The following is an 18,954-nucleotide window of genomic DNA, read 5'->3' as shown; positions in this document are numbered from 1 at the left end:
ATGGTGGCGAGGATAGTGATTGTGTTGGTGGTGTTGTTGGAGCCAATAAAGGGGTGCAGAGGTAACAATGATGGTAGGGGCGGCGACAACAACAATGGTGGCAGTTGTGGTTGTGTTTGTGGTGATAGTGGTGGCAGTTGTGTTTATGGTGGTGGTGATGGTGGCACCAAAGATGGTAGTGGCAGTTGTGGTTGTGGTGGTAGTGGTGGCGGGTATGGTTGTGGTGGTGGTAGTGGTGGCGGGTATGGTTGTGGTGGTGGTGGTGGTTGTAGTGGTAGTGGTGGTGACATGATTGTGGTGTGGTGGTGGTGACAACAACGGTGGTGGTAACGACAATGATGGTGTAAGAGATTAGAGTTTGTAGTGATACGTGGTGGTGGTTACTTTGTTCCTTAAGGATAAATGTGTCTAGAAGGATAAATAATGTCATTTTAAAAACTAAGAGGGTATCACAAGAATTAAAAATATTCATTAAAGACTAAACTCCACTTTTTATCAAAGCAGCTTTTAAAAGCACTGACAAGCTACTTTTAAAAGATGATGTTTGGATGCCATTGCTTGTAAATAAACATGATATGTCATTTTTACCATACTTTTTTATTTTTGAATTTTAAAGTGAATCATCTTTTGGTGAAAAAAAAAAGTAATACCAAACCGGACCTTACTATGATGCCACTTCCTAAACCAAAACAAGACCCCGTTTGTTTCACCTTTTAGCTAGGATTAGATTAGCTTGCTAGGATTATAATCCCTTATTTGTTATGACTAAGGATTAACATAAATGAGACTAGGTGAGACTTGTGTGTACTAACGACATCGCTAACATAGGCCTAGCAGTCCGTTCGTCAACATGGGATTGCTAATTCCCCCTCCAATTTCGTCTTACCGGTCTCATTCCTACATCAGCAACAACTACCGGGCCGACTAGCACAGCCCATGACAGCAGCCTAAAAAATGCCCTCGAGGTTCTCCTTTGCGAGGTTGGCGCCCGATGATGTTTAGATCGGGTTCGGAGCGGCGTCCCAGACCTTTCCAGCAAGGATATTGGCTTCGTGTCCAAATCGGTATTTGTCATTGACTACCCTTCAACTGGTACTTGGTGGCCATTTTGGTAATTGCAGTGTCAGCCATGGCAGAGAGAGGAGAAGGGATAAAGAGTACAGTGGTGATTTTTTTTTTTTTTAGTACATCAATATTTTTACATTAAGGAAAGAGGGAGTTCGGCTAAGCCACACAATGGGCAACCTAATTTGGTATCGAATTCACCATCCACGAGATTTGAACCTAAGACCTCTCACTTCCAAGTGAAGAGTAATATCATCAGACTGTAGTACTAAATGGTAAGACAGTGGTGATTGAGAATTGGAAAATTTTATTTGAACCCATATGACTTTACTCTATACCTAACTCAAACATTATATGTAAATTGTTTTTTTTACCCTATTGTACAATTACCATAAAAAATGATATGCAATTAAAACTAAAATTATTTTTTATCTATAAACCCACATTCAGTAATCGCCTCACCATGACACAATTTGGTGAAATTGCCTTATTTAAAGGTCCAAATATAGTGATGAGATGTTGACTATGTTTGAGAACCAAAAGGCACAAAATCTCTCATCCTAAAACAGCTTGCTTAAATAGCCGAAAGACAAATTGAGATTGAAATCTCAATGAGAGTACCAAGAAAACTTCAGCACAACCATTGTTTTCCACAACTGCTTTCTGGGTGCCGAATTTGATTTAACTATTCAAATAATAGTAATGAGATGATGACTTAACCCTATCGAGTTCTCTCACGATTCTCCATTAGTGCAACTTATAAATCATTTCAACCTTCAATACAATCAAAAGATAGTAAATTTTATCAATCGAAGAAAATGTTTTGAAATATCAGTGCCTTAGTTGATTCGATGGAGAAAGAGCAACAAAATTCACCCACACCGTTCAACATTTCTCATTGCTTCAATGACTTCCCGACATTTTAGGGTTTAGATTTTGGTTTTTTAATTTTTTAATTGGGTGTAAAGATAAATTCACATATTAGGATGAGTTTGTGAGGGTAATTTAGGTAATAAAAGTGAATTTAAAGAGATACTAAATGATAAATTAAAGGGTAAATCTCAGTTTACTACTCTCAAGTTTCGTGGTTTTCAACATTTAGTACATCAAGTTTTTTTTGTCCCAGAGTCATACCTAAAGTGTTAATTTTAGGACAATCTCATAAATCCGTTAGTCAAACTGTTAAGTCTGCCGTTAACTGATGATGTGGCGTCCATGTGGACAATGATTGGGCGCCACGTGTCATTAAAAAGATTAATTAAATAAAAGTACTTAAAATAAAATAAAATAAAAATAGAACTCCCTTTTTTCCTTCCCTCTTCGTCTTCCCTACTAGTGTGACGGTAAGCCTCTTGCCTCCCTTGCCTGCACCAGCTTCCATCTCCACCGCTCACTCCCCTCTCTCCTCTCTCTTTTCCTTTTTCCTCTTTCCTCTATCTATCTCATAAGTTTCTCTCTCTCTATCTCTGACGTTTCTCTCTCCTCTATCTCTCTCTCTCTCTCTCTCGCCAGAAGGGCAAAACTCTAAAAAGCCGTTTACACCCACTTGAGTAAGTTTTCTCACTCCTTTCTCCTCTCTCCTCTCTCAATGTCTCTCTTTCTCTATCTAAAATTTGAATATGGGTCCTTGTACTATTAACCTGCCATTTCCATTCTTGTGCATATTTGTATATTTAAAAGCTTCAAACTTTATTATGAATTTGTTATTTTTGTCCTTGTTATACCCAAATCTCATATCCCAATTTCTCAGTTTATGAAACCCTAATTTGTTGTATTTGATTTTGGATGGAAATTCAAATCTGGGTGTTGTCTGTTTACTTGTTGGGAGATATTGACCGGGAAACTTGTAGAGCTTGACGGAGCCGGAGGTAAGGCAGGTGGAGTTGGGGCTGAGAGCGAGAGCCGTGATGCCGTCGCGGTGGTGGAGGAGGAGCTTGGGAGGGCTGGACAGGATAAGAGAGTCGTGGATAGCTATTGTGGGGTCGGAGGAGGAGGCCCTCACGACGTGGTAGGCTTATTGGTCCCACAACACCAAGCAGTATGACAGCCCCCCACCCCTGCTCGTGGGCTTGTGGGCCTCTCGGAGCTTCAAAGTTCGGATCTTCATGGCTCTATGTGCGGATCGATGGAAACTTGGATTTGGGTTTTGTTGGATTTTCTAGATTTCTTTGTTGTTTGATTTTTTTTTTTTTTTTTTTTTCATGGTTCAGGGGGTATTTAGGGCTGAGATTTGATTTGGGTTTTGAAAGTTTTAGCTCAATTTTTGTAGGGTTGTTGATTTTTCTAGATTTTGGAGATGAAGATTGAGATGGGTTTAGGAGGAGGGGTTTGGGATGATGAAGATAAAGCCATGGTTGTTGCAGTTTTAGGAACCACTATTTTTTTTTTTTTCGAACCCCTTCTCATAAAAAAAATAAAAAAATCCACGTAGACCCCTTAATGACACATGGCGGCTAGTCATTGTCCACATGAGTGTCACGTCATCAGTTAACGGCAGATTTAACAGTTTGACTAACGGATGTATAAGACCATCCCAAAATTAACACTTTAAGTATAACTCTAGGACGAAAAAAATTTGATGTACTAAATGTTGAAAACCATGAAACATGAGGGTAGTGAACTGAGATTTACCCTAAATTAAATACAAGATGGATGTAGAGAACAAGTTGGGTGTAAATAAAATTTCCCTTTTAAAATTTTAGGATGGTTTATTTTATTTTATTTTATTTTATTTTTATTTCATGTAATGAGTGCAAATTTTAGGGTTTTTAAGGCAAAAGTGAATAAAAACAATAATTAAAAAAAAATTAGGAATTGATAATATTCTAGTTCGTGGATTAGTCGACACTGATAAAATGCTTGACAATTCTTATACTGTTTAGTCTAGACTAATCTAATTTAGCTTAGTACTTGAAACTAGTGCAATCCCAGCTAAGAAGGTGAACAAGCGGAGCTCAAGAGTACTAATATCGAAAATTAGTCATGTTGTAAAGGTATTAATGCAAATTATTCCGTACAACTCCTAATGAGGAGTTAATCTGATGACTTCACTTGAGGCGGCGATCCCACCACAATGGCTAATTAGATAGTGATATGTAATTTGCTTTACTGTGTCACCTTCTTTCTCTCTGTTCCATGCATGAGCCAGGCAGAGGCAGCAACTAATTGCTTTTTTTTAAGCACTAATTAAATCAGAGTCCACAGCGTCAAAAGAAAGCTTAAATGCGAAGAAATTTCATCGACCACCCAAAACCCTAAATATAATAAAACAAAAAGAGAGAGAATGAGGGAATAAAAGTAAAAATATACAAAAGCCTCTCCCTTGCTTTCCTCCTCTCTAGCTTTCTCTTTTCTCTTTTCTTTCTTTCTTGGCTCTGGTATTCCCTTGGTGTGATTCTCCACCACCATATTTCCTAAAGACCCATCAAACTTTATAAAAGAAGAAAAAAGATCAAACACCATGGTTTTCTCATCTATTCCAGTCTATTTAGATCCTCCCAATTGGCATCAGGTGAGGTTTTCTCTAGCTCCAATTTTCCATCAATAACTTCTATCGTCGCCAAAATAGAGAAAAGGGAAGAACAAAACTAAAAGCAAATTAAAAAGATAATTATTCCTATTCCTATGTGATATCTTTGTGAATATACCAGAAATATTTGTTTCTTATGATTAACTCATAGTTTCTTTTGATTTTTATTATCTTGCAGCAGCCAAATCATCATCCACTAGGAAGTGCTACTACTGGAAGTGAAAATCTACATGAGCTTCCACCACTGCCTCCACCACCGTCACTAACTCATGTTGGTGGTGCAGCTAATATTGGTGGTGGTGGCGGCCCAGGCTCCATCAGACCTAGTTCGATGTCTGATCGAGCCCGTCTGGCAAAGATTCCACAACCAGAAACCGCGCTCAAGTGTCCGCGGTGTGAGTCCACCAACACCAAGTTTTGCTATTTCAACAACTACAGCCTCAGTCAGCCTCGCCACTTCTGCAAGACATGTAGGCGTTATTGGACCCGAGGAGGTTCCCTAAGGAGCGTTCCCGTGGGAGGAGGATGTCGTCGAAACAAGAAAAGCAAAAGCAACAACAGCAGTAACAGCAGTCGATCCAAATCTCCAGTAGCCACTGGCGATCATATCCAAACAGGTTCCAACTCAATTACCAACAACTCATCAGATCATATGATTGGTAATATTACTCATCATTTTTCAAACCTACCACCGAGTACTCATCAATCACTACCATTTCTAGCATCATCCATACAAAGTCTAGGTCGTTATGGTGGTGCTGGGAACATGGGATTGAACTTCAATGAGATCCAGCAGGAAGAGACTGATCATCACCATCATCATATGGGGTTTCAATTTCATCAGATTGCAGGAGGCAATAATATGAACAATTTAAGTGGTGGAATATTAGGAGGGGGTCATAATAATCAGTGGCGTAATTTGAACTTGCAGCACATTCCATTCTTGGGCGGTACCGGGTTCGAATCATCAACATCAACAGGTTTATACCCATTTCAAACTAGTGATCAAGGAGTCGATCATCAAGCATCAACCCATCCAATGGTTGGGAATAATTCTAGGATTAGTACTGAGCAGTTGCCCCCTCCAGTGAAAACTGAAGATAATCATGGTCCTAGTTTGATGAGACCTTCTTTGGGTACTGCTATTTCACCTGAAATTAACAATAGCCAGTTCTGGGGTGGAAATTTGAATGCGTGGACAGATTTATCAGGACCCAACTCTTCTTCCACAAGCCATCTCTTGTAACTAAGGCCCACGGTGATGAATTTCAAGAATCCTAATCATCATTGCTGATTAGAGGTGGAACCAATTAAGAAATGGTAGGCTTTCTATTTTGTATTTTATTTTGTTTTTATTTTTAACTTTGAGTACTTATGTTGTGCTTGTTGGTATCGTGTATCAGTGTATGGGTTTAATTACATATGTATGGAGTACTTGGTCCTTAATTTGTGTAGCATAGGGTTGTATCGGAACACTATGAGATGATCACTTGTTATAAACCTCTCACGTCTTCTTTTAGCCACATGCATTTAATATTAACCCTACTGCATGAGAAATGAAAATGCAAGAATAATGTCTACTCATTGAATTTATTTATTATATTATGAGTCCTACTATTAATTATGTGCGTACGATTTTGCATTGATTGTAAGTCTCTCTATGTCTCTCTGGTTTAGGTTTTAACTTAAGTACTTGATCTGATCCACATTCCACCATTGCTCTGAAAAGGTTTGCCTTTAGGTCATTCACCAAGCACTGTCTTCAATGGTCTCTCTCTCTCTAAAAAATTTAATGAACGAAAAGTGATGTGTCATCAGGACTTGAGAGAGGGACACTGACTCCACTTCGCCCATTTTCCCAATTCCTGTAAATGTCGCAAATTTTGAACTCCCAGAAAGCTTCTTGTCTCATGTTTTTAAGAGATTCGAATTCAATAGGATGTTAATTTGTTTTCAGTTTTCACCTCAGCAGGAAAACATGTTTACTACATTTAGATTTGTGCGTCAGAGAGACTGATGCATGGGAGGGGGGAGAGAGAGAGAGAGAGAGAGAGAGAGCATCATTATCATGCATACAAAACAGTACTATATATAATGATTTTGTAATAATAATAAGAATGATAAGGTCAGTGGAAGTACTTATTTGTTTTGGGTGGGTGAAAGTGAAAGTTGACAACTTTGAAGTGAAATATGAGAAAATGCCAAAAATCCCACTAAAAACCATGCATGCAAGTATCCAATTTTCTCAACCAACCAAACCCAAGCGATCAGCAAGTTGTCTACAATATTGTTATACAATGTGCATGAGTTAATTAATTTGTTTTTTCAAATACTAGATAGGTCAAAGAACTATTTTCGTTAATTTTCTTTTTATGCAGCATTATTAAAAGATAGTGAATTCAACACAGAACTTGGGTGCAAGCCTTTTTTAAACACTTTTTTATTGTTTACTACTTTAAAACCAAACATGGTTCCCCCAAACATTCTTCTGAAATTGGGCCAAGAAAATAATAGAATTTGGTCACGTTAGAATATAACAAGATATGATTATATCTCTTCTGATCTCTTCAGAGATCGATGTAATAATTACATATTAGTATTGTAAGCCAAAAGGGTTGGTCATCTTATGAAAAAGAGAGGAATCATGGATTTGCTTTTGTGAGAACCAAGGCTGCCAAGCAATGGACGAATAAAGCAATCCAACCAGAATGCTCAGAAGCAAAAACTCAAAGCAGACACTCTTACTCTCTCTCTCTCTCTCTCTCTCGATATTTGATATTGGTCATGGGACGTAGACTGCAGAAACAGTTATTGTGAGAAGAAAATGAGCATGCATTATGCATATGGGCGGTGGCAAAAGGGAAAGCAAAAAAGAGGAGGAATGGCTATTGATGAAGCCTGATGAGAGACTGAGAGAGGTACGATCGTTTAGGAAGAGCAATGCAACGCAATCAAAGACTAATTCAAAGCATGCAGGGCTCCGAATTCCACGACCTCAATTTTTATGTTTGTTCATTTTGTTGACCCACTCATTGATAAGTGTGAAATCTACTCTCTTTCTGTATTCTTCTGTGCTATTGTGTACGGTGAAGCAGATGGGCCTGCGTTTTATTTTTCCTTTTCACTTTATTCCTCTTTATCACCTTCTGACGTTCTTCTTCTTCCAAATGGGCCATGGTATTATTTGCATTTCTTTTTTATTTTATTTTATTTTTTACATGTGTTCTTCTTTAAAACCTTTAAAAAATCCAATATACTCTTTAGTTAATATATAGTAGTTACTTGCTGCCAGCTGCATATTCAGTTTGAGTTGTTAGTTTGTGCTAGCCTTCGTGGGTATTCAGTTAGAAGTAGTAGGATAGGTCAACAGTTTGCTGGGTTCTCTACAAGTCGAAAGATAATGATAAGCTTAAAACAATATAGTGTTACCCTTAAGCATGCATAACGCCAACCACACTATGCATAAAAGTAGGCCCATCTTTTTGGAATGGGTGGTTCTATTCACACATTCAATTTTACCTCCCACACACCTATTATTAATTTATGTCATTTGATCTTTTTTAATTCATTCAATTTGATGACCGAAAATTAAGAGAAATATGTGGAAGTTAAAAAGAATATGTGTATAGCACCACCCTTTGAAGAAACACAGTGAATATGTTATACCGTTCCTATAGGTCTTTTGACTTTCTTTATTTTATTTATCTATTTATATTTTTTGTGTCATGGGATTTAGTTTTATGTCTACAACCCTTATGTGTAGTCCTACTCTTCTAATTCTTCATTACCCTTGATGTTGTTTATAAAAAAAGTTTATGATTAAATTCAAACTCCTAAAACATAGTAAACAAATTGTTATGATTTTACTAAATTGACAGTCATTACATGTATCACATATCTTATTATCAAAGTATACTTTGCTATAGCATGATCTTTTCTTTTTAACTCTAATTATATATGATCTTAAATATACATGCTGTACTTGCGTCCTTAATTAGCTTTCATTTTAAACTCAGTTCTTTATAATCCGTTGCAGGTATACTCTATGTTTTCTGTAAAACTATCTAAGCAACTTCAGAGTAGTTTGTTTAAGTTTAATTAGATTCCATGCACTCTCATCTGAAAAGTAATTCATCGGTCCCAATTTCTTAGAGGGGGTCCATATGATGTGGAATCCATACTTTTGATATTATATATGTACATTACATATAACGTGCTTTACCAAATTATTTTATCTTGCGGCTTCAATACTAACCTTGCTATGGGTATTTCAGCCATTAGCTATATATAAAATAATATTACAAAAAAAAAACAATAAGACATTTAACTATTTTACACTTAAGTTATTAGAAGAGGTTCTAAGCTCATGTATATTTGATATTCCACACATCAAAGAGCATAAAGAGAGACGTGGGGCTTGAAGGAAAGGCATGTTATAGTATCTCGTCACATCATAGCCATTGTATAAAGTATATATGTGATATAATACTCCACTGTATAAAGTTCTCTGAATTTCAATTGGGAAAAAAAAAGGACATGTAATAGTATCTTGTCACATCGTCGCCTCCATAATATAGCATGATTGTATGTGATGATGGAGTTAGAATTGGCAATTTCTTACACAATTCGTTAACACGATAAGTAAACGACACAGAAAAAACGGGTTTCGGATGGACACAATAACTAATCGGGTCACACGATAAGAACCCGTTAATAACTAATCCTTAATAGGTTAACACGATGGTGACACGTGGATAACCCGTTTCGACAAGTTAAGAAAAATGTTATTTTCATCATTTTAATTTTTTAAACTAATAAAAAAAATTTACTATAAAATATAATAGGCATAGTGTGTGTGTGTATATATATGTATTATTGTATTATTATATTTAAGTTCTATTTATTTATTTTTATAGTATACTATACGCAAAGAGTGAAATTGAAAAAAATTATAAAACACATTAAAAAAATTATAATAATTAATTTAAAAGTGCAAAAAGTGTGAAAAAAATCGACAAACGCTCGTGAGTGCATCCTCTACACTTTGAGGATGGGGACATCGCCATTTCAATTTTTAGAACCATACAAGCCCTCATGAATAGTATATTTAAGGGAGTTCAAAATAAGTAAAATTCATAATAATTAATGTACAAATCTGAAAAATGTGAAAGCATATATAAACGTTCGGGATTGCATCCTCAACCTTGAAACGCAACTCTCTTCATTTTGCACATCCTTAAACATTTGGTAGTTTGTAGTAATGTACTCATGTTTTTGCATTAGGATCTTATTTTGGGGTCTATAATACTTGAAAGACAAATGTTTTTTTTTTTTTTTTTTTTAATATTTTGATGTAATATTGACGTGACAATGTAATATGCATATACTAATTTAGTATTATGTTTTCCATTTTTTTTAAGTCAAATTATATTTTTCATTTTCATTATTTATTGATTTAAATTTTTTTTTTTTTAACAGGTAACAGGTCGGGTTATATCACTTGATAATTTTAATGGATCAATTTCGAGTCGGGTCATATTACTCGTTTACTTTAACGGGTGTTACACAACACGACCCGTTAAGGTATCGAGTATGTCATGAAAACGACACGAACATGAGAAGCATGACACGAATGTCAGGTCTAGATGGAGCTACATGAAGAAATTGTCCTAGTTCTTAATGATCCTTTGCAGAATGTTGATCGATAATGTGGTAGTTGTGGAGCCAAAAATAATCGAGAAAAGTATGGAGGCGACACATGGATTCTTGGGTGAAAATGACAAAATTACCCTTGAGGCACACCGAAACTCCTACGCACTAACAGTGGACAATCACGACTCAATCAAGGTCAAAAGTGAACAAAATAGGTATTTATTCAAAACATATTTCATCCATCCTCATCAAATCCTCCCCACAAGGTAACCTTCAAATTATTTATTCAAAATATGATTAATTACCTAAATTAATTGATTAATTTCCTAATTAATTAATTTCCTAATTGATTGCAAGATATTATGTATCTTGCAATTACACCCACAAACCACCAAATGTGGCCGGTTCCCACTCTTCTAAAAATTCTCCAAATTTCTCTAAACATTTTTCCCTCAAATTCTAACTTTGGCATTGGAGGTTCTTCAGCCAAAGCATCCCCCCCCCCCCCCCCAAAAAACAAAAAAAATTCATTGTGGGAGCATGAGGTTCTTGGCCTTGACTTAAGGTGTTAATTATTTTGCATGTGCATTTTCGTCCAAGAAGAAGAATGCGGAAATTTGCATCCACAGTAGTTAGCCTTTTATTCTTTTTTTCCTTTTGAGGTGGAAAATTCAGATTACTTTAATTCCCCAATCTGAGAGAGGGAATTCTATAGAATTTCAAATCATGTTCGATTGTCTCACTGTCTTATCATCTTGTTGACAATTACTTTCTTCTACCAGAAGCACATTCTTTTGTGTTTAAATTCTGTTACATCTCATGAGCAAAACGTATTACGTATGTGCATGGAAAGTTCAGTAACATATATACATATTGGACAAATTCGTGTCACTATCTTTTTTACACAATTTTTGACTCATATTTTCTAGGCCCACTTCATAATATGTTTCAACAATTCGATCCGTTTATCTTTTAAGTCTTCTCTCGAATATCATGTCTACCAAAAATCATCCAAATTTGAAATTATATAACCGTTAGATTATTATATTAAGAGTTCAGGGTTTCTTTGTAGAACCGTATTCGTTTATTTTTTCACTCAAATGAATGTCTTAATGATTTTAGTTTTGTCTAATTTTGTGATATATATAGGCCTTTTAAGGGAAATGATTTCTATTTTATTAAAAAAAAAAAAAAGGGATTAGTTGTGGAACCCACTCTACAACGAACTTCAACGATCTGGACGGTCTATTTTGTAAGCCTCAATTCATAGATTATCCTTGCAAAAATTTAATTCAATCCAAAACCATTTTCCTATTTAATTATTACGATGAAATTTCATTGTTCTTATAGAACAAAATGTTCGTCAATTTCTTGAACTCAAGTAGATATCTCAAATATTTCCGATTGACTAATATTTTTCAAGGATGATCTAAGAGGTGCAATTTGAAAAATAAACGGTTCGGATCGTTGAAGTTCGATGTGGTGTAGGCCCCACAACTAATCCTCATTTTATTACAAAAAAATAAATTTTTCTTTCCTTAAATACTTCCTATATTATTTTTTTCGGAAATGGATCATCTCCGGATCCCTTCCTCCTAATCCATCAAATCCGGGGATCTGGACCATTAAAATTTGATCCAACGGCTACAAACAGGGGATACACTTTAAAAGTTTCAATAACTTTAACCGTTGGATCAAATTTCAATGGCCCGGATCTCAAACTTAGTGAATTAGGTGGAAGAGATCTAGAGATAATCCCTTCCTTTTTTTTTTTGGGAAAAGTAAAATTTCTCTCTCTCTCTCTCTCTCTCTCTCTCTCTCTCTCTCTCTCTCTCTCTCTCTCTCTCTCTCTCTCTCTCTCTCTCTCTCTCTCTCTCTCTTTATATATATATATATATATATATATATATATCACAAAGGCATATATTAACTTCTTTTGATAATCCTAAATTCTTGATCCTTTTTACGGATATAGAAAAGCAAGCGGCCGGTGTTCCAATTAATAATAACACGTACCATGTGATATGAAAGGTTCCAAATCGCCCAATACAATGAGAAATTTTTCATTATAATTGGAACATGAATGGTACATCATGTGTTTTTATATAAGTGGTAAGAAATTTTATCCTTAAAGTTATTAACTTTTTAACACACATATCCCACTGTTTATATAGTAACACGTGGTGTATTATCCCGTATTCCGGTCATATTGAAAAATTGGGCCAATACACCGACAGTTCCTATCTTAATGACAGCATGTTTGCAGAGAAAATTTTCATTGTGACCAAAACACAAGTGGTACACTATGTGTTTTTATTTAAGTGGTGGAAAATTTTATTTTTTAAGTTATTAACTTTTTAATACACATATCCCAACATTTGTATAGTGACACATGATATATCATCTCATGTTCCGATCACATAGAAAAATCTCTCATATTTGTGGAAAGTATTTCTTAAAAAAAGCAATTGATATTTATGATGGCACGTTTGGTTGGTGGATACAAACTGCAAAGTTTGGGGAAAGAGATCCTCTCCACTGAATTAAATGATCCAAACTTTTGAAATTTCATCAAACAACAAAAAATTATTATAGTTTTTAAGAGATCAAAATAGGTGGACCATTGAATGAAATTTTAAAGATTCGGATCACTTGATCCGATAACCTTGGTGAAAGAGATCCGGAGAGGACCTCTTTCCCAAGTTTGGGATGAGTAAGAATTTCCTACTCATGTTTGACAAGCACACTCATGAGAACGTGATACTTGTGCTTATATTCTTAGGGAACTCTATTTGTGAACCAAATAGTAGGCTTTTTCTATTAATACTTCATTCATGGACTTCGATATATATAGACTACAGTTATACGGTAGTGCTATCCATACATTTATTTTTATTTCTTACACGTTCCTTTTAATTCCTGGTCATCAGATCAAATGAATTGGAGAAGATTAATGACCAAAAATTAACAAGGATGTATAAAAGGTAAAAATGAATATGTGACAGCACTATCTTGTTTCTATATAAATTGTTCTCTTTTCAAACTACAAAATATATGTCATCAATTATTTACTTTATGTTTATTTCTGCGGTCTAGCAAGAAAACTTTACTTTGCAGTCTGGCAAAAAAACTTTACTCTAGTTATGTAGCTGTGATTTAAGTTCTATGACATTTATAATGAGCCAGTTACTACATGCATATAAATGTAATTACTTTATTCAATCAAAGTGCGACAGTTTTTGTTTTGTTTTCAGGAAGTGTGAGTGTTTAGGAAATACGAGTCTTTGCATTTAGTTTTTGTGCTTTTATCTACATTTAGACTATTCTAATGATTAAAACATACACAGCAACAATAATTAAATTTAGTCTTTTTAAAAGAAAAAATGGATTTTCTTAGAATTCCCTCCCCATATTTGGATCTAAACTATATATTAATAGAATTCTATTTGTCAAATTCAATAAAATTACTATTATACCCTTTTATACAAAACTAAAAGAAAATATTAGAAAAGAGAAAAATTGGACATTATAGTAATTTTACACAAATAAATTTTTACTTTTTTTTTTAACCTCACAACTGTGCCATCTTAGCAATATCTAAACTCACTCTCTCTCTCTCTCTCTCATTTGCACCCACCCACATCTACTTTTTTTTCCCCACTTTTTCTAACTTCCCCAATCCACCAATTTTTTTTTTTTACATAAATTTAATTTAATTCTTTTTAAAATTTTAAAGGGTCATTGTTACGGTCCTTGATCAACTTAATTGTTAGACTAAAACCTTATTTGTTTAAATATTTTGATCAAGGTCCTTAACATCATTTAAGATATTTAACTCATGCATTATGCATTTAATGTCCCACAAATTATGAAATTTAAACAAATTCAAATAATATTTTCAAAATATAATAAATACTTAAAAATATATATTAGAGTAATATTGTCCTTCACAAAATTACAGCAAGAAAATAATCTACCCACATAATTATTAACATATTTTAAAAAATAACTACTGATATATTTTGAAACATAAAATAAATACATACAATTAGCATGGGTACATTTAGCACAATTGAAAATGGATACAAATAAATTTAAAAAAATATGGGTACAAATACAAATTAAACTTTAAAAAACTATGGGCACAAAATGAAATTAATATATGGGTACAAATTAAAACTGAGAAAAAATTGGTACAAATTAAAAATGGGTTGCAAATTAAAAATGGGTACAAACTAAAAATAAAAATATATGATAAAAAATTTAACCATAAATATAAATATACCAAATGTAACATTTATAATGTCACATCCCGGCCCGGGCGGCACCACTTCCCGGGCCCGCTCCACCACCGTAGCACGATATTGTCCGCTTTGGGCCTCGACCACACCCTCACGGTTTTGTTTTTTGGAACTCACGAGCAACTTCCCAGTGGGTCACCCATCATGGGATTGCTCTAGCCCCCTTCTCGCTTAACTTCGGAGTTCCTACGGAACCTGAAGCCAATGAGCTCCCAAAAAGCCTCGTGCTAAGTAGGGATGGGATATACATATAAGGATCACTCCCCTGGGCGATGTGGGATGTCACATATAATACTAAATGAATATATTTAGAAATAAAAAAATATTTTATTATTAAAATAATTAATGATGTTTATTAAAACCTAAGGACCTTGATCAAAAATTGAAAAGGAATAAGGTTTTAATCAATGGAGTAGTAAAAATAGAGACACGAACCTAATTTCTCCAATTTTAAATCACACACATAGTGTGTACTGCATCTAGTCTCTTGTATTAAAAAGAATGGATTTTCCGAACTGACGTTCATTAACTACTGTTTTCTATTCGCTAGAAATGTTCAAATAAACAATAAAGGATTATAACTACATTTTTCATGTTTCAAGCTTGAGCTGATTTCCAAAATGGACCATGAGGCTTCAACTTTCTCACATTACACCTTGAGATTTTGAAATTGTATCAACTTATACCTTTTATCTCTTAGAACATTCATTAAATTGATGAGTATTTTGTCATTGTGTGCAAATGTGGTTTACACGATAGCCAATATAAGAGTCTCAAGCTTACTAGGCCATCAATTAAAAGAAGTATCATACACTTAATTAAACTGAAGGCACAAATTGATGGAATTTCAATACCTCAAGATGTAATATGTAGGCCTGGCAATTCCTGACACGATCTGATAACCCGACACGACACGATACGAAATTAACAAGTGTTCGGGTCGACACGATAACGAATCGGATCGTTATCGGGTAACCCGATAAGCACATGTTAAGATAACGGGTTGGTTTGGGTATACACGTGGGTAACACGATACACAATAAGCAGAATATTAATTTAATAATTTTATAACCCTACAAAAATACTATATATATATTAATTTAACAATTTTATACCCCTAAAAACTATAATAAATATATATATATATATTAAATTAACTATAATAATTATATATATATATTAAATTTTAAATTAAATTTTATACCCCTAAAAACCATAATAATTAATATGCATCATGCCGCTGTTTGAAGAAAAAAGGAGAGAAAAATGAAAATTATAAGAAAAACTGAAAATGAAACAAAAAAGAGAGGGAAAGATGGGACCTAGTGGTATTTTCAATTTTGTTTGCTACTAGTAGGGTGGGTTTTTCCATCGTGGTCTCTCAAGTGCGCACTTGTTATTGTTAGGATAAAATCCGACAGTTGTGTTCCTGACACGTGTACGTCATTTACCTCACTCTCCTTTTTTTTTTGCTTCAGAAAATTTTCATTGTAACGGGAACACAAATAATACACCATGTGTTTTAATAGAAGTGGGTGAGAAATTTTATTTTTTTAAGTTGAGAAATTTTATTTTTTTAAGTTATTAACTTTTTATCACACATATCCCATTATTTTTATAATGACACGTGATGTACTACTCCGTGTACCGGTCAATTGTCACATCCCGGTCTCCCGCCTTGAGGATATTGTCCGCTTTGGCATTCCTGGCCTGGACTAGGTCGCAGACACCAGGCTACCGCACGGTTTTGTTCTTATGGCCGAGTGTTAGTCCGCAGACCACATCTCCCACCACAAAAGGCCTCCTCAAAGGGTACCACCAGGCATGTACATATAAGGCCCAAAGACCACGCCCTCACGGGCGATGTGGGATACTACAATCCACCCCCCTTAGGGAGCCCGACGTCCTCGTCGGCACACCACGGCCGTGAGTCTGGCTCTGATACCAAATTGTCACATCCCGGTCTCCCGCCTTGAGGATATTGTCCGCTTTGGCATTCCTGGCCTGGACTAGGTCGCAGACACCAGGCTACCGCACGGTTTTGTTCTTGTGGCCGAGTGTTAGTCCGCAGACCACATCTCCCACCACAAAAGGCCTCCTCAAAAGGTACCACCAGGCATGTACATATAAGGCCCAAAGACCACGCCCTCACGGACGATGTGGGATACTACATCAATTATACGTACAAAATAAATATATTTAAATCCAATTAATATATACACACACACACACACACACACACACACCATTGAACTTGATGAAATACGTATTCTATGAAACTAGTTTCAATGATCCAACCGTCAAACATGTTTGTATATACTTCGAGATCGCATTCGTCAAAAATTGCAAAAAATAAAAATTCAGAGATCAAATAACAGGACAAAACTTTTCGACGGTTATAAAAAAAAATCACGATTTAACGGTTATTTTAACTCTGATTTTGATGATTTTTTACAGTTACACTCCTTGACCCTATATGAATACAATGATTGAATTTGATCTTCAATTTAAAATATTTACACTAGTGGATACCACAAAATCTTATGTTATACTTAATGAACGTATGAATAAACTCTTAAGTGTTAGTGAATCTATTGTTTTGATGGGATACACATTCTACGAAACTAGTTTCAATGATGCAATCGTCAAACAAGTTTGTATTTAATTCGAGATTGCATACGCCAAAAATTGCAAAAAACAAACATTCTAAGATCAAGTAATGGGACAAAACTTTTCGACAGTTATAAAAAGAAAAATCACGATTTAACGGTTATTTTAACTCTAATTTTGATGATTTTTGCCAGCTACACTCCTTGACCCTATATGAATACAATGATTATATTCGATCTTCAATTTAAAATATTTACACTAGTGGATACCACAAAATCTTATGTTATACTTAATGAAAGTATGAATAAACTCTTAAGTGTTAGTGAATCTATTGTTTTGATGGGATACGCATTCTACGAAACTAGTTTCAATGATGCAATCGTCAAACAAGTTTGTATATACTTCGACATTGCATACGCCAAAAATTGCAAAAAACAAACATTCTAAGATCAAGTAATGGGACAAAACTTTTCGACAATTATAAAAAGAAAAATCATGATTTAACGGTTATTTTAACTCTAATTTTGATGATTTTTTACAGCTACACTCCTTAACCCTATATGAATACAATGATTATATTTGATCTTTAATTTAAAATATTTACACTAGTGGATACCACAAAATCTTATGTTATACTTAATGAAAGTATGAATAAACTCTTAAGTGTTAGTGAATCTATTGTTTTGATGGAATACGCATTCTACGAAACTAGTTTCAATGATGCAACCGTCAAACATGTTTGTATATACTTCGAGATTGCATACGCCAAAAATTACAAAAAACAAACATTCTAAGATCAAGTAACGGGACAAAACTTTTCGACAGTTATAAAAAGAAAAATCACAATTTAACGGTTATTTTAACTCTAATTTTGATGATTTTTTACAACTACACTCCTTGACCCTATATGAATACAATGATTATATTCGATCTTCAATTTAAAATATTTACACTAGTGGATACCACATAATCTTATGTTATATTTAATGAAAGTATGAATAAACTCTTAAATGTTAGTGAATATATTGTTTTGATGGGATACGCATTCTACGAAACTAGTTTTAATGATCAAACCGTCAAACATGTTTGTATATACTTGGAGATCGCATACACCAAAAATTGCAAAAAACAAACATTCTGAGATCAAGTAACAGGACAAAACTTTTCAATGGTTATAAAAAGAAAAATCACGATTTAACGGTTATTTTAACTCTGATTTTACAAAGAATGAATTCGATCTTCAATTTAAAATATTTATACTAGTGGATACCACAAAATCTTACGTTATACTTAATAAAAGTATGAATAAACTATAATAATTATATATACATTAATTTAACAATTTTATACCCCTAAAAACTATAATAATTATATATATATTAAATTAAATTTAAAAAATTGATGACCATTGGATCGGCTGAGATTTAATCTCAGCCATCCATAATATAATTATATATATATATATATATATTAAATTAAATTTAAAAATTTGATAACTATTGGATCGGCTGAGATTTAATCTCAGCCGTCCATTGTAGGCTATTCCTCTTCTCTCTCATTAACTTAACTCTCAGAGAGTCAAAGACTCAAATCATTCTCTCTGTCTCTCTCGATCGACTTTGACCTCACGCGGCAGCGCCTCACCCTCCTCACGAGCCTCACCTCAGTCTCAAATCAATGACCTCACCGGCTCACCCTCCTCGTCGTCCTCGACCTCTCCCAGACTGTCACCCACACTCAGTCACTCTGTCAATCCTCACTCCTCACCTAAATCGTGACTTCACCGGTTCACCCATT

The 18,954-nt window shown here is 34.6% G+C and overlaps 2 protein-coding genes across 2 annotated transcripts; both read left to right on the top strand.

Annotated features, from left to right (window-relative positions):
• On the top strand, positions 1 to 3,109 carry LOC137714275 (glycine-rich protein 2-like). The gene is made up of 2 exons (XM_068453523.1): positions 1 to 297; positions 2,894 to 3,109. Exons 1-2 carry the CDS (start codon positions 1 to 3, stop codon positions 3,107 to 3,109), a joined length of 513 nt encoding a protein of 170 aa, XP_068309624.1.
• Positions 3,110 to 4,362: 1,253 nt separating this feature from the next.
• Positions 4,363 to 6,601, top strand: LOC137716293 (dof zinc finger protein DOF3.6-like). Its single transcript, XM_068455730.1, has 2 exons — positions 4,363 to 4,576; positions 4,773 to 6,601. The coding sequence occupies exons 1-2, from the start codon at positions 4,526 to 4,528 to the stop codon at positions 5,838 to 5,840; spliced, it is 1,119 nt and encodes a 372-aa protein (XP_068311831.1). The 5' UTR covers positions 4,363 to 4,525; the 3' UTR covers positions 5,841 to 6,601.
• The last annotated feature ends 12,353 nt before the right edge of the window (positions 6,602 to 18,954 follow it).

Source organism: Pyrus communis, chromosome 14, assembly GCF_963583255.1.
Source record: "Pyrus communis chromosome 14, drPyrComm1.1, whole genome shotgun sequence".
Lineage (NCBI taxonomy): Eukaryota > Viridiplantae > Streptophyta > Magnoliopsida > Rosales > Rosaceae > Pyrus > Pyrus communis.
This window is presented reverse-complemented; position numbering and strand designations above follow the sequence as displayed.